The sequence below is a fragment of the Mus caroli genome, chromosome 13, assembly GCF_900094665.2.
Source record: "Mus caroli chromosome 13, CAROLI_EIJ_v1.1, whole genome shotgun sequence".
In the NCBI taxonomy this organism is placed as follows: domain Eukaryota; kingdom Metazoa; phylum Chordata; class Mammalia; order Rodentia; family Muridae; genus Mus; species Mus caroli.
In genome coordinates, this window is record NC_034582.1 from 25,344,354 (window position 1) to 25,361,868 (window position 17,515).

Genomic DNA, 17,515 nt, shown 5'->3' on the forward strand with positions numbered 1-17,515 from the left:
AAAAAAAAAAAAAAAAGACAAATCTAAGACTGAACAGTCTTAGAGTCAAAGACTCCATACAGAAGTCCTTCTTAGGCTGAAGCAATGGCTGGGAACCTGAATTCAATCCTTAGAACTGCTGTTTAAAAAGCTGTACATGGTAGTGTTTGCCTGTAACTGAACACTGCGGAGAGGGAGACTGAAGGACACCTGGGATCTCAAGGCCACACAGTCTACAAATCAGTAAGCTACAGGTTCCATTAGACACTCTGCCTCAAAACATAAGATGGAGAATAACTGTGTGAAATACCTAAGCTTAACCTCAGACATATAGCACACACACGGACACGGACACGGACACGGACACGGACACGGGAGAGGGGATGAATTTACCCCAAGTTAATCGTTAACCTCCAAACTCAAAATCTACTAAACACCTAAATATGTGAATAAGTAATAAAAGAAATGTAATGTGCACCAATAGATGTTTGGAATCAAAAAATAGTTACCCGTGAAAGACTTGGGCTAGAAGGGAAATGATCTCCCGGGCCGTATTTTGATGTGTACTACAAAGATAACCGATTTGCCAAGCATGATTAGCATATGGGTGGGAGGTGGGAGGACACACTGCAGGTCTTTGGATCTGAAGGAAAAGCTGAGGCTTTGGGATGGTGGTGAGGGCCGCAGGTGGGGGAGTATGTACAGACATACTGTGTGCTTGCAAAATGTTACAGTCTGAAGGAAAGAGAGAATGACAGAAGGGAGGTGGGAGAGGTAGGCAAAGAACAAACAAAAGTATTTCATGTTGAAAAATTATGTCTTCTATCATGTAGTGGAGGGTGATAGACATGAAAGAGATTTTAAGGAGCCCAAATGATGAGGAAGAAAGCCAGCTCTGTTAACAGTGTAAAAGGTTACTATTAACTAAAGCAGAAGATGCTGGGGATAGAACAGATTCAATTCAAATGACTTACAACTGGCCCGGATAATTAGGGAGGGAGAGAATAGGACCATGCTGTTTGATGCTGTTGGGAGAAGAACACGCCCACCAGAGCAGGTAAATGCCAAGAGGCCTGGGCTAGAAAAGAAATGGGCTGAAGAGCAAGAAGGAAGGGAAGAGGAACCAAAGAACCCTCCCAGTGATGCCACCAGACAATACCACTAAACAGTGATGGCAAAGGTAACATGGAGAAAGTCTCCAGCACGGCAGGAAGCGGAGGCAGAGGATGGAAGGCTTAATCAAGGCCAGCATGGGGCAGACAACAAGATACACACAAAGCTACACAGGCCAATACTCCCAACTAACGTCCCAAGAAACCCGGTGTGCCACAATGGCTGAAGCAACAAGACTGCTGCAGTGTAGGAGGGCCAAGGATTCACCACACCTGCAGCTTACACTGGAGACAACATAAAACTCAGACTCAAGCCAGGCACACAACTAGGTGAGGTAAAACACCTATGTTCAGGAAAACACAGAGCTAAAATCCAACCGTGGGCTGGGGAGAAGGCTCAGTGAGTGAGATGCTCACTGCTCACGCCTAACGACCCAGGTCTGGATCCCTAGAAGGAATGCAAAGCCAAGCAAATGCAGAAGTGGCGGCACTCACACACTCACACAACACTCTCTCCTTCCTTCCTACTCGTGTGTGTGCATGTGTGTGTGTGTGTGTGTATGTATGTGTATGTGTATGTGTAAGTAAACAATTTTCATTAGCTAACCTTTTTCTTATCTACAAAAAATCAAATGAGGTCCAGTGTGGTTTTATTTTCTAATGCAAATGTTTTCATTTAAATTAAATGAAAATGAAAATTAACCATAGCAATTATAATTTTTAAAAAACCTAATAACTATTAGTGAATCTAGTTAACAATATCAGTTGAGTTTTTCACTTTCTTTTAAACAGGGTGATTAATTACTGAGAGGACAAGCTCTTGTCTATTCATAACAGCTCAGCTTATTTTGTAAAGCATTTACTTCACGTGTTCTGGTTGAAATAGTACTCTTGTACCTCTGACAATTTATGAAGACAAATCCAGATAAAACAAACAATAATTCCACTGTAGGACAGAAAGGAAAACCACTTTTTTTTTCCTCTGCTAAGAAGAGCATGGTATAAGGAACTGACTCCCTGTAGAGAAAAGACATCACAGGAAGCAGGTAGCCTTCACTTCAGGCCCACCCTTCCCGGCTGGGCCTGGCTCTCTACTTTCAACTCTTCTCGCAAATCATTTTCCTTGGCTATCTAACCTGTCCTGTCAACAAGGCCGGTACAAAACTGGAATGACTCTAGTCTGTCTGCTACCAGTGTGGCCCTTTGGGTAATAATGTACAAGGTCAAACAGAGGTCATCAGTCCATGATCAAAGCATGCTGGCTGCTCTTCCTGTCTTTACATGGAACACACAAGATGTGTTTCTTTTTATCAGCCTCTGCATGACCTCCTTAGGTGGCATGAGAAAGACCCCACACTTCGGTAAAGCACGAGTCAAAGGTCTGTCTGATTTAATACTCTCAGTAAGAGCAAGTTTTTTCAAACTTTTGATCTTTTTCATTTACTCAAGTTAAAGCCCATATTGTTTAAACCACGCTGGAATAACGGATCAAACAGGAACCCGGTACTGACAGATGAGGAAACAGAGTGATCTGACAGGCAGCATCATGAAACACAGGTCCCTTAGCCGTTTTTATGTGAACTATTTCAGCCAATAACGAGAGTTCAAAGTTCAAGGCCAGCCCAGAAAGTCAATTTCACTTCTATTTTTGTTTCTTAAAACTTCTATGATTTCATCAATCTGATCAATAATCTACCATTAAAACCTCAGGAACATTAAAAAAAAAAAAAAAAAGCTGTCTTGTTTTACACACACACACACACACACACACACACACACACACACCTCTGCTGGATCTTAAAGGAGACTTGTATTAATCACATTATAAACAACCTCCTGTCACTCATTTGTGTCCCTGCTAACCTGTTCCAGTGAGGTGGATCTACCTAATGGTTCAAGAAACAAATGACGTGATGAGCAATGGGTAATGAAGGGCAAGCAGTGGCTAAAGACCCCAATACTCTGGAAAGGAACAAAGCAGAAGTGACAGGGCAGGGCGAAGCACTCGCACAGCATGCTCCAGGCCCTGAGGATAGAGTGTTAGTACTATTCCCACACTAGAGGGGACTTATTTTTAAATATGGATAAAGCAAAGCAATTATTATGGATAAGGGGCCCAGGGGAGGAAAGGGGACCGTAATCTTCTAATTGAAAGAACTGCCCACCATAAATGGACAAGTAGCATAGCATCATATTCTCCTTGAATTTCATTGCTACATCGTCCTATTGAAAAGCATTACAGCAACACAAAACACATACAGGCATGAAGGATGAAGAAATGGATCCTCAGAATGATAGCAGACAAATGTAATTACATATTGTTGCATACATGTAATCATGTATTAATATATAAAGGTCACAAAATAGTCATCTTTACCTTTTCTTGTTAGGGGATGGCAAGAAGTAGGAGGGCATGTATGTAAAGTCTCCACATATACAAACATCACTTGTACCTGACATGTTCTCACTGGGAATTGTTTTTTTAGATGTTACATGATTATATCTACTCTGGAAATAAATCAAGCATTAGTTGAAGTGTTATTTTAGTAACAACTGGCTACAACGATCAAAAGTCTTTAAAGCCATTAAAAATATTTAATCATATGTAATATTAATTTTCATTTGTCCTTTAGTGAAGCAGGGTAGTAGTATATTAAAGAAACCTGTAGTCAGGCGGTGGTGGCGCACGCCTTTAATCCCAGCACTTGGGAGGCAGAGGCCAGCCTGGTCTACAGAGAGAGTTCCAGGACAGCCAGGGCTATACAAAGAAACCCTGTCTCAAAACAAAAACAAAAAAAAAAGGAAACCCATGCTTACACTCCTAGTTCATTGTATTGTAAGAACAAACTTTTCTCCTGTGATTAGTGGTGCTGCGCCATGACTGAGGCTCATTCACCAAAGAATACAATCTCAATGGCAAAACCCACGGAAAGAAGAAATGTGGGGAGGGTGGTTTCTTTCCTCTCTCCCTTCCATTCTTTCCTTGTGTTTTTGTTTGGGTCCAGGCTGGTTGTTGTGGTGGTGACGCTATGAGCTACACTCAGGACTCCAGACACACAGGCCTGACTACTGAGTGATATATGAAGCTCGCCTAACACTTAGATTAATCTGTAACCCCAGGGCCATAGTCTCCAGGCAGGAAGCTGGAGTAGCAGCAGTATAAAGTGTCTGTGTGTAATTTTCAACTGTCCTGTAGACAATGTTGGGACTATGACAGATTTCTCATTCTGAAAGGAAAGGAGAGAGAGAGAGAGAGAGAGAGAGAGAGAGAGAGAGATCATTTTGTGGCCATGGGCAGCTCCACACCCTGCTGCAGCTTAGGGCTTCTCTCCCTCCAGAGCTCACCCTCTATCCCTACTCCATCCAGCCTTCCTACCCTGCCTCAGAATTTTTCTGTTCCTGCTCGGTTAAAGAGACTACCCTCAACCCTTGCCTGCACATATATGATATGCACGCACACATGCATAGATATAAACTGAAAATAAATACTTAATAAATAAATAATAGAAGTAATGCTAAGGAAAGGTCTGGCTGGGAAAGCAAGGAAAAATAGGTAACAAGGACACCTGGGACTGATTAGACCTGAGTGTATTGAATGGCAACTGAGAGGCTGAACGCCTAGGAGGAAATCATTTATAGAATGAGGTTTCTAAGGAAGCGGGTAGTTAAGATTCAAAGTATATGTGTAGAAAGCATCTTCCACAGTGAGGACCGACCCAAGCCAGGATTCATGCATCAGTTACCTACTGGCGTTCCCTGGCTCACACTGCACCACCTAGAAAAGGGCTAATGGGCGGGAAAGAGGGCTACGACAAGCAACTTTACCAGGCATGCCTGCCTCCTCTGAGAAGAGCACAAAGCTCCGTCCAGACAAATCACTTCACAAATGCTCAAATCATGTTATGAAACTCCACAGTAAGACATTGTTCATCAGCTAAATCGACATCAACAGCATCTTAGAATGATGCTAAGATAATTCTTAGATCTTAGAAGCCCAACTGGGTAGTATTTCAGTGGCTTCCTTAACCCAGTTGTGATGCTATTGTTTGAACTAATAGAATAGAGTATTTTTATTTTAAAAACTACTTAAAGTCTAACTTATACTCTTTAATCCATACTAAATGTTTAATAATATTAGGAGTCCTTCAGTAAAAGGCAAAAGATTCATGTGAGCTGAAGAGAAATCAGAGTCATATGAGAAATCTATAAAGGCTTATTTGGAGATGCAAAGAGGGCTGGCTCAGTGGATAAAGGTAATTGCCACCAAGACTGACAACCTGAATCCAATCCCGAGGACCTCATAACAAAAGGACAGAACTGACTCCAGCAACTTGACCTCTGACTTCCATGTGCACACTGTGGCACATGCACACAAATATATAGTTTTTGTTTTGGGGTTTTTTTGTTTCCGTTTTTTGTTTTTGTTTTACATAAAGGCTTCTTGGCTAATACTGGCTGATACCAGTTCTTCCCTTGATTATGTCAAAGGGAAAGAATGGGGAGCCCTCACTTACTTGATTGAGTTTCTAAAGTGGTCTTCAGCTGGATTTTTCACAGTACAACTGTTCAGGAGCCACAGATCTGCATCTGATGCATTCTCTAGGAAAGGAAAGAATGAACACAAAAGAAAAAAGATAAATATCACATTCAATGACATCAGCACTGTGCAAGTGCTTATCTAGGCGGCGCGGGAATGCTGGGGACAGGGTAAGCAGGAACATCAGCATGAGCACCACTGTAGCACAGCCAGCTAGGGCTCTGGTCAGATCTGGTTTGGAAACCTGCAAAAGTCTCCAGAGCCAGATGGAGCCTCTGCTCTAACTGCTACATTTAAACCCACAGTATTTAAAAGTGTTCACTATTTCAGCAGTACTTCAATGAACGTGTGTGTCTGCATATCTGTGTGTGTGTGTGTGTGTGTGTGTGTGTGACACTGTAGGTGACTCTGTGTGACCCTGACATTTTCCCAGGTTTCCTCTGGTATCAATATAAACAGTGGAACTGTTAAATCAAAGACTAAATCGTGAAATGTCCTTGCAGACTGTTAAAAGTCCTAGACAGGGTGTATCATTATACACCCATGAAGAGGAGCAAGAGTGCTATCCTAACCTTGCCCACTGAATGGGGTGTCACTTTTGAACTCTTGACAATCTGGTGGAAGAGGGTCCCAGTGATAAGTCCGAATAAAGCCCTCTTATCATACCTTGAAAAGCTTTCCGTGCTGTTTTGGAGTTCTGCTCATTTTTTGTGCCTTTCATTTGTTCTGCTGGACTACCTAATACTCATGGATGCATTAAGGAAACATCTAGAACAGGCATCACAATAGTTTTCTCAGTTCACTTTTTTTTGGGGGAGGGTCAATTTTCATGACACTTTTCTATTTCTGAGGCATCACATTGACCCAATTTTTCTCCTCTTCTTTTCCCCCAATTTGGCCTTAGAACTATGACTCACAATGAGCGCACTTCTCTCATCCATGACTGAAAAAAAGCCACGCTGTTCCTACCAATAGGCACACGACTCTGCATTCTGACTTCTGATGTTAGGCATTTACACTGGCACGCGTGGATGTTACTGAACTTGTAAAGTGAAAATAAGTGCTTGCATTTTCCTATCCAGTTGGAAAGCCATCTTAAACATGATGCTATTTAACATAAGCAAAGCAGTCCGGGAAACAAGCTCCCCCACTGCCATCCACGCTGAGGAAGCTCTCAGTGTGGCAAAGCAGGAGCAACAACCGAACAGTTGCTCACTGGAACACTTGGAGCATATTTAACAAATAACATATAGGAATTCAAGCATACACAAACACACACATATGTATATATATGCACACACACATATATATATATATACATATATATATATATACATATATATATATATATATATAATTTCCACTGATGATTAACAAGGTAAGCAGAACTAGAAAGCTTGTAAATCTATCATAGAAAGATGGCTTAAATAAATATATGACTAGTGGTTTGGATCTTAAGTATTCCCCCAAAAGGCCACATGTTAAAGTGTGGATACTGGTACTCAGCACTATCAGTGGGAGCAGAATAATTAAGAGGAAATAAAATACAGGATGGGATGATCTGGGTATGAAGCCTGTGGAAAGCTGAACACTTGGTCCACACCAACGGGCACTATTTGGGAAGGTTATGCGACCTTAAAGACATGGGTCATAGGTGGAAGAAATGGGCCACCGAGGGTCAAGACATGAGAGCTATAACTGATCCCTGCTTTCAGGCACAGTCTCTCTAGTCTCATCAGCTAGCTGATCCAAGGAGTCACTATGCCTTTCCCCAAGGATGGGCTGTACCCTCAGACACATTATTGAAAATAAATCCTTTCTCTCGGAATGTGTTTCATATCAGGTATTTGATCACACTTGAGGGAGTTACTAAGGCCACATTGCATACATGTTTTCTCGTTTTCTCTCTGTTTCTCTGTCTCTCTCAACTTGCAGTCATGAGCTGAGTAGCTTCCTCTACTCACTACAGGCCCAAATACAACAAAGAAAAGCATCCATGACCTGGAACCCTGATTCACAATAACCCTTTCCTCCTTGAAGCTGATTTTCTCCAGTGTGTCGTCACAGTGCTGAGAAGCTGACTCCCCACAAACTGCAGCTAAAACACCATGTTTAAAAGGCAAGATAAATCCCTGGGGAATAACTTGTATTGATCTGTTATATAAAGTGAGACAGAGCAAGGTATTGAAGAGTAAATCCAATTTGTATTTTAAATGCCAAAGAAAAAGGAGGAGAAGCTAAAGGCAAAAGAAAATTTCTAGACACGTGTATCCTAGGTGTTTAGCTCTGAGGTGCGATGAAAAAGCATTTGTCTTTCAGTATACTATTCAAGTTGCAGCTTATCTGTTTGTTCAGGTGTGTGTGTGTGTGTGTGCAGCTCTGTGTGTCTGGGCATACATGTGACTGTCAGAGAACAACTTGTAAGTCAGCTCTCTCCTACCATATGGGTTCCAGGAATCAAACTGAGGTCTCAGAGTTTAACAGAAACCTCTTCTATCTGCTAAGCCATCTGACCAGGCCCTACATGTAACTTTACGTTTTTTCTGGTTTTAATTCAGCTTGCGTGAATGTTGATTTTTTTTTTTTTAATTTAATGTTTAGGAACAAAATAATGCTTAATTTATATCCCCCATATTATTTGAGTTTTTAAGATTTATTTTGTATTTTGTGTATACTTATGTGGGGGAGGGGGGAAGGTGTATATCTACATGAATACAAATGCACACAGAGTCCAAAAGACAATTTCAGGTCCTTCTGAGACTAAAGTTACAGATGGCTCCTGGCATGGTGCCGGGAGCCCACCTCAGGCCCACCTCAGGAGCAGTGTATGCTCTCAGCTGCTGAGGCATCGCTCTGACCCCTGATAGGACTTTTCTTTTAAAAGAAAAATAGTACATTTGTTTAATGTTTTTGTTTGTTCATTTGTTTGTTGGCGGCGAGATCCTTGTGTCAACACGTACATGTGAAGATCAGAGAAAATCCTGGGGATGTCTCCAGGTCTTTCCTCCTATTACAAATGTAATACAGTCCCAGGGATGATACTCAGGTCACCAGGCTTTGGCAGGAAATGCCCTTACCCACCAAGCCATCTCGCAGGCCCTATTTGGCTTCTATTACTTTATTAAGTGTGTGCACTGAGTGTGTGCAGGTCATGCAGAGGTCAGAGGAGAGCCCGCAAGAATGGCTCTGGAGACGGCTTGGCACCAGGCCACTGAGCCTTCTCACTGGCAGTACCTGACTTAGAAGAGCATGGATTGCTTTCTTTTCTCTTGAGTTGGTGAACCTGTTTCCTCTCCTTTGATTCCTTATTAACAGTACATAGAATCTCTTACTTCCTTTCACTTTAAGGTGGGCACATGATCTTCCTGTGATCCAGCAGGCAAACAAAGACCCGATACACACCGCCTGCTTATGGCTGGAGTCACTGAGCCAGGAAAACAAGACTCACCAATGAACCACCCACTCTGAGTATAAGGAAAGAGGATCAAATATATGTGCTTTGTTTTTAAACTACTTCTTTACACACAGCAGAAATTGCTTTTAAGCCTATGGTAAGAAAACCCCAATCGGTAACAATGATCATCATTAACAGTGCTGAATACATATTGCTGGGCAGGAAGCCATACATGCCACATGCACCTCTGTATGTAAGCCTCCCTGGGTGAGGAACATTCAGCATTATTCCCATTGTCAGAGAAGGAACCTCAAGCTTAGAAAGGAAAACAACTTTCTAAAAGTCACCAGTTAAGGGACGGGTAAGGATTAGAGGTCCAGACAAACTGACTCCAGAGTCTGAGAACTTGAGGCAATCAGCATGTCTCACTAGTGGTGCTCTACCTCTTGACCAAAAGTAATGCAGAGTGCATCTAAGGACAACGCCAAGTGGCGTGCCTTGGCCTTGGAGCACTGCACTCAAAGCATCTCTAGGCTTCAGACACAGCTGTTCCTCCATTTCCAGTATTCCTAAGATTTTGAATGGGCCAGCTTTGGTCTGTTCTCATCAAAGGTGGCATGGAAGAAGGAACAAGTGACTTAGTAGCAAATGAGAGTTGTTAGTCTAAAGCCCAGACACACCGGCCGGTGTTCCTGCTCCCTGCATGGCACGATTCAGCACCAGGCAGAACAGCTCTTTCCTTGTACAACTGCTCCATGGGAAAGACAGCAGAGGAGCAGGGGGAGCAGCAAGAAGCATATATTCACAGACGCCAACGGAGGGCAACCAGGATGACGCAAGTACAAGTTCACAGAGTGAAGAGGAGAAAGTTTGATTGTTTTGGCCCCAAAAGCATTTTTTTGAGAGTTCTTTACCACAAAACTCTGGAAGAAAAGTCAAGTCCAAACAGTTTCAATGTCCATTAAGCTTACTCAGACCCAGGGAGTTTATTTATATAATACAAATCACTGAGAGCCTACTAAAAACTTTGAGAGTAAACTATGTATTAATAAGAGAATTTAAATGTACCTTAGCTTCTGAAGACCAATAAAAGATAACTTAAAATGCTGGTCACGAGCTAATCTTTCCTCTACAGGTCACCTACTATTCTTTTTTGTGGCCAATATAATGGTATGGAACAACTATGTCATCAGCACGGAGTAACTACGCTTTCTAAGCCTGTCTTGAAAAACGATGAAAATGACTCACTAGACAGTAGCCTCCCTTTAGCCAACTATGGAGATGACACTGGGAGGAGGAGAAAAAAGGATCAGGAGAGAAGATGGAAAAGGACAGAACCCTGATGGGCTGAGAGAGCCCAGACTCCATGTCTAATTCTGAGCACGAAGGGGCCCTTGGCTCCAGAGTGCTGGTCACTGTGGAGGGTCCCTGCGCAAAGCAAGATGTAGGAGGTCCTGGGACAAGCATCTTCTCTGGCAGGTTACCCCCATAACAAACTGTTCTTTCAAAATACTCCTATCAAATGTTTCACAGAAACAAGATGAGGGAACTAAAAGTCAGCATGAGCTCCATTTACTCAGAGAAGGAAAAAGAACTTCTCATTTAAGTGATAAGTAAGAGCTGGCAAAACTCTGCCAATAACTACTGAAAACTCATTACATAAGTATCCTGGTTGTAATTAAAATGAGAACACAGAAGAGCCATGTACACACTACAGAGATGGGCATTGCTAATACTGTTTCTCACTCCTAATAGCTATGTTGATTCTCACACATAATGATTCAGAACTCACTGCATCTGAAGAAACCCAAAGAGGGCATCTGTGCCTGTGTTATGTCATCAAGGGCCAGTAGACCTGCGCCACCATCAGCCTCTGCACACAGCCACTGCTCACCCTTAGCTGCCTAGCAAGCTATTCTCCTTAGACCTTAGACAGTAGACCTTCAAACCCCATGCCTTAATATATTTAAGTCTAAAATACAATTTGATCTTTAAATTTATATGTGCCTCATAAAATAGCTTTCTTCATATAGCCCAAAAGTGATAAAAACAAAAGGACTTCTCTTTAGCAAAAGACCTAAACAACCCAGAGACCATAGCTCACTTGCAAATTGCCAAAAACATCTGGTTTCTGTCAGATTGTATACAGTCTCAAGTTGTTTAATCACAAATCAGTAACTCAAGTCATCTGCTGAAAATGGTACATTTCCAGGATCAGAAACAACCCTGGAATACAGGGAAGATTAATACAAGGGTCACTTTTAGATTTGACCTAGTAAGTTTACTTGGTCAAAACTATAACCAATTTGGTTATTCAAGGAGGTGGGGAGGGGATGCTATCCATATGAAATGGCAAAATAAGAAAGATTCAGATGAAATGAAAAAAGGAATATCATCAAAGAGCTAATAAACAAAATGATACTGAATATGAAAAACAGGACTGAGAGATAGCCTAGTCAACAAAATGCTCACCATCCAACTATGCAGACCTAAATTCCATGCCCCATACTCCATGGAACAAACCCAGGAATTGTGGTTCACACCTTAATCTCAACATGAGAAAGACAAAACAACCATTACCCTGGAGCTCGATGGCCAACCACCTCAGCCTCTTTGACAAGTCCCAAGCCAAAGAGACCTTGTCTCAAAAAAAGTAGAGGCAGCTAAGGAATAGCATTGGAGTTTGTCTTCACACTTCCACATGTACAAACTTATTCACACACACACACACACACACATACACACTGGAGCGGGAATGGGATGAACAGAGGGAGGGAGGGAGGGAGGGAGAAAGGGATCAGGGAGGGAGGAGAGTGAGTACAAAGTAGCTTAAGGCTACTTTATTTCTCAAGGTTCATCCCAGACCCACATTAGATAATCTTTAAATTACTCCTAGAAAGAAACAAACTGAGCAATATAGTTAATTGTTATTGACCTGTTAGTAAATTGAAATTCATCACTGAAATAGGCATATCAGGATGGCTAAAAGTACAAGCACATTTTATGAATGTGAAACAAAGGTAAACAGCCATTGTTTTAAAGGTAAAATATTGCATTATAATTTTATGTTACGTAGGTCATACCTATAATCAGAGCACTCAGGAGAGTGAGTTTGAGGCCAATCCGAGCAACAGAGTAAGTTTTAGGCTTGTCTTGGCTATAGAGTGAGACACTGTCAAAAACTAACCAAAACTTACCAAAACTAAAACACACTACTTAGGAAAGGACAACTATTTAGAAGACTGTATGCATTTGTCACAATACCTAAAAACAGCTTGCACTAAGAAGATGGAGAGAATAATTTGGACTAAGATTGTCTTTTAAAGGAAAAAATGACAAAGATGGCCGAAGCAGAGTATGTCCTATGGAATGCCTCTGAATAAATGCTAAAAAACCTAACTCCAGATGCACCCTTGGATTTCAACGCTATAGCTTTGGGGTGATTCTAATTCTACTTTGGAAGCTAGAGAGATGGCTCAGCACTTGCTACTCTTGCAGAGGACTGGAGTGTACTTCCTAACACCTACACCAGCAATTCACAATCGCCTGTAATTCCTGCTAGAGGACCCAACACTCTCTCAGGATGCCACGGGCTCCCATGAGAGTACACAAACTCACATAGACAATGTCAAGCATTAGATTTCAATAATAAAACAGCAAATAATCTGATAAAGAATGAGTAAGAGATCTAAATAGATACTTGTCCAAAGATATAGAAAGAGCCAGCAAGTATGTAAAAATGAAGCCCCATAGCATCAGCCATCAGCGAAAGGCAAATGAGAACCACAAGAGGACTGACTCACATCTACTGGGATGACTACATTTTCTAAAACTGTTTTAAAGATGTGTTGGCAAAGCCATGAAAACACTAGAACCTAGGGAACTCACAGGTTGCAGATCAACTGGAAAAATGTTTAGCTGCTTTGCACAAATGGCCTGCTGGTTCCTTTAACCATTAAACACAATTAACTCACAATCCACCAAGTCCTCTGTGCATCTGCCCTAGAGTAGAGATATAAACACATGCTCACACAGAACCTTGTACATCAACATTCGCAAATGCCTGATTCCTGAGAGCCAGAAAGGAGAGAAAATATAAATAGCCATCAACTGATGGATGGATAAATACAACCCAGAATGAATATACAACCAAATATTACTAGCCATGAAAAATGAGGTGTGACAGATGAACAACACAAATGGACCCTGAAATGCTATGCTCAATGAAAGACGTCAGTCAGGAAAGCCCACAAACCATAACCAAGTGTCCAGATGAGACACAAACACAGAACAGAAAATAAACTGCTGAGTGCCTAGAGCTGGGGAGGTAGAGAGCAGGAGACGCCATGAGGACTGCAGTTTATTCCTGTGCTAATGGAAGTGATTTTAGACTGACAGTTGCTGCTGAGCATGGTAATTCATGCCTGAAATTACAGTACTCAGGAAGCTGAGGCAGGAGATCTGCCACCAATTCTTGAGTAACCTGGGCTACATAGTGAATTACAGGATAGCTGGGACTGCAGAACTGAGACCATGTTTTAAAAACAGATAATGGTCACAGGGCTACCAGAATCAGAAAGGCAACTAGAGAATCAATCTCAGGAGATGCTGAGGCCAGCTCTGATGGACAGTTCGGTATCTCTTCCAGGGTATCATCTTGTTCTAACAGGAACAAAGAACAAAGCCTTCCTTCCACTAAGATACATGTATCAATTACAATGAAATCATACTTAGTAAAAGAACACACACACAAAATCCTGTTTGGTGGATTTAAGGGATGCATATAAAGTTGATACATGTATATACTTAGAGAAAAAGGTAAAAGGAGACTGCTTTCACAATAGAGTAGCAGGAATCCCACCTAAATGCAAGGGTATCTGCATTTGTATGAATAGAACTCAAGCTCTAGAGATCAGCTCTTCCTAGATTCTGAGGATCTGGCATTAAGTCTGGGCCTGGCAGGTGGCTGTTTTTCCCCAGGCCTGAGGTGTACATCTAGAGGTTTTTATAAATCTCTAGACACACATTCTGTATAATCTGACTCACTCAAAGACCCACTGTGGGACCCAGCAAGCAGAGGTTCTAAGTATGCCTTGAGGGGGGCTATTTCAATAGTTGAAAGGTAATAAAATATTGTGGTGAAGTGTGCTGTTAATTGTGGGACAACTGAGACTCAAATGGAAAGGTATTTGGAAAAAATAAAAGAAATTGGTAGGGCCGGGCGTGGTGGCGCACGCCTTTAAGCCCAGCACTTGGGAGGCAGAGGCAGGCGGATTTCTGAGTTCGAGGCCAGCCTGGTCTACAAAGTGAGTTCCAGGACAGCCAGGGCTATACAGAGAAACCCTGTCTCGAAAAAAAAAAAAAAAAAAAAAAAAAAAAAGAAATTGGTAACTAATTAGATGTGCTCTAGGACAAAAGGAAGAGCTGAAGGTTTCTAGACTGTAAGGCTAATAAAAGGGGCAACTCCAAAAAGGAACAGACTGCAGGAAGGGCAAGAAGAAGAAGGGTCACCACTAGCCCTGCTCACTCCAAGCTCCCTGACAGAAGAAATCAGGACTATACTACAAGCAACCAGAGACATATGGAAGAGCTCACAAAAGGTTGATACTGATGTCACCCCAGATGACAAACAGCAAAACCTAGAGTGGAAAGGACTGTTGTATTTATGGGGTAAAAATCATTGAGAAGGTAGAAATACACACCAGATGCATTATGGTGAGCAGGACTTCAGGAGGGTTTGCTTTGGTGAGTAATGGTGACAGGACAATGGGCTTTGAGGGACAAGAACACAAAACCTATTCTGGTCTCTTCTCTGCACTCTGAGTCAAAGGGATTTGCCTACAGGCCCCAAGTGCAATTAAAATGCTTAACATGATACCTAAAACTCTCTCCATCCATCTTCATCATAGTTCAGGAAATTCTAGTCCTAAAGCATGCAGGGCAGAGACGTGCTATTGCATAGGACATAGTCCACTGTGCAATAAATCCAAAGGAATTCACCACCTAACCAAAGTGAGATCAACAAACAGAAATAAATACACTGATAACAAGTCAAATTGAAGGGGAAATGCAAAAACATGCACAATAACACTTCTTCAAAGAAAATGAAACACAAATGTATTTCTGTAATAAAATATCCCAATGAGTATAAAACAAACAAACAAACAAACAAATCCTATCAAATCTTAATAAGGCTCCTGGTGAGGAGGGGTAAATTTCTCCCAAAATCCGTATGAGGAAGTCTAAAAAGTAGTTAACACAAGGAGAGGCAACAACTCTGCCCGCTTCAAAGATTTATGTTATATCTGTGGTGATGCAGACCTTGTAGTCAAGTGTGGCTGTAGCAGAGCCTCCCAGGAGCAAGCACAAGAACAGCTGGCCAGCACTCACGCCCTGCACCACAGGAACCATTTGAGACTCTAGTCTTCCGACTCTGAGTAAGAGAATTTGTTAGAGTTATCACGGCTTTAGCAACTCCACTTTGCTGATATTCTGAAAGCACAGCTCTAGCCAGTCCTGATGGATAAACTATATATTTTGGACTGAGACAAGGCTAGGAGTTGTGGGTGAGAATGTATATCATCTCCCTTGGAGTACTAGAGACTGTATTTCCTGTAAAGTATATTTATAAGGGATGATGATACAGAAATTAGACTCGGTTAGCCACCCATCAGATAGATTATGCAGATGTTGTTGGTCACAATAGAGAATCTGACGCAAGGTCCTCCTTCTCCATCTCCAACTGCACCTGGAGAGGCTAACTCAACACTTCCAAGGTGCTCCTCCCAGCCAGAGTGGCCGTGAGAGTTTTGAGCAACAAATCTGGGGGAAGTCCACAGTACTGCATAGCTTCCAGAAAGGCTGTAGCCTCCTGCTGTAAGGAGCAGCTGGTGCGAACCATCACCCATGTGTCACAAAAGAGAAAGGAGAGGCCCCAAGTGGCAGGATGCCATTAAAAAAAAGGCCACTAAAGTTACAGAGCATCAGCCCACCCAAGGGTGAGTAGCCAAGGCACCAAAGGCTGATGTTCTCACTTTTAAAAATCTTACTCTCTTCTTCATCATGTTCCAGGACAGCCAGGGCTATACAGAGAAACCCTGTCTCGAAAAACAAAAAAAAAAAAAAAAAAAAAAAAAAAAAAAAAAAAAAAAAAACTTGCAAATGAGCCGGGCATGGTGGTGCACGCCTTTAACCCCAGCACTTGGGAGGCAGAGGCAGGCAGATTTCTGAGTTCAAAGCCAGCCTGGTCTACAAAGTGAGTTCCAGGACAGCCAGGACTACACAGACAAACCCTGTCTGGAAAAACCAATAAATAAATAAATAAATAAATAAGAATAAAACTTGCAAATGCCTACTATAAAATTCTTATATAAACTTCTGTGGGAATCCTGCTTCAGAGGTAACTATGACCCTCATTGAGGGGGGAGCAGGGGGGGTTGTCCTTCAAATTCATTAAGCATATAGAAAACCTTGAGACAGAACCTGGCTGTGCCTATGTTGTTCTCTACTGCAAGTTTTGACAAAGAATGCAACTCACTTGCTGTCAAATATTCAACCACAAAGTAAAAAATTAAAAAATAAAAAACTAAGATTTTCTTAGTTTTTTTAGTGCCCAAATTAGTAAAAGAAGTAAAATAAGGTTTTTTTAAAAATTAGAAAATCAAGAGTACAAATATAACACACAGAACAAAATAAATAGTTCAGAAAGTTTTCTCAGCTCCTTATCAAAAACCAACCTAACTCCTACATACCATTGACTCTCAAAAAAAACCCTTAAAATTCAAGTACAAGAAAGAACCATCTTTACACCCAAACACAGTTGGAAAACGACTCCTACAACTCTGCTCAGGTAAACAGGAGGGCAGAGAGGAGCACAGAGAACACTAAGCCATGTGTCTGCTACAGGGCGGTTGTCATCCACCCTCCTGCACATTCCCTAGGCTTCCAAGATATCTTCTGATGGTTTAGGAGTCTTTTCTATGACAACTCTGCTTGCAAGCTCTTGGTCTTCCGATAAATCTTCTTTTCAAAGAAACCTCAAGTTAACTTTCAATGGAAGCGCATGTCCATCATATAATCTGGACTCTTGGGAGTGCACTTGTGTACATGGCTAAGGCTGGAGGAAGTGAATCCAGGACAAAATCTCAAGGATAAAACCATTAGGGCTGGAGACTCAGTGATTAAGAGCACTTGCTGGTAATTACAGAAGATCCAATGCCATATTCTGGCCCCTGGAAGCACAAGGCTATACATGATACATATACAAACATGTAGGAAAAACATATACATAGGAAAATTTTCTTTAAGATTGAGCAGGGTGTGTTGGCAGCACTCAGAAGGTAGAGGCAGCCAGATCTCTGAGTTTGAAGCCAGCCTGGTCTACAGAGTGAGTTCTAGGATAGTCAGGGCTACACAGAGAAAGCCTGTCTTACAAAAGAAGAGAAGGGGAGGGCAGGGGAGGGGAGGGGAGGGCAGGGGAAGAGAGGGGAGGGG

General features: G+C 41.9%; 1 protein-coding gene across 2 annotated transcripts in view; it reads right to left on the bottom strand.

Annotated features, from left to right (window-relative positions):
* Nucleotides 1-17,515, bottom strand: part of Cdkal1 (CDK5 regulatory subunit associated protein 1 like 1) — a 661,435-nt gene that overhangs the window by 574,963 nt on the left and 68,957 nt on the right. For both annotated transcript variants that reach the window (XR_002379517.1, XM_021180436.1), the window contains exon 5: nucleotides 5,606-5,690. Coding sequence is in view for 1 of the 2 variants with exons in the window: in XM_021180436.1 (XP_021036095.1) it covers nucleotides 5,606-5,690 (85 nt within the window). In the remaining variant the exon portion in view is untranslated. The remainder of the gene's footprint in view (nucleotides 1-5,605; nucleotides 5,691-17,515) is intronic.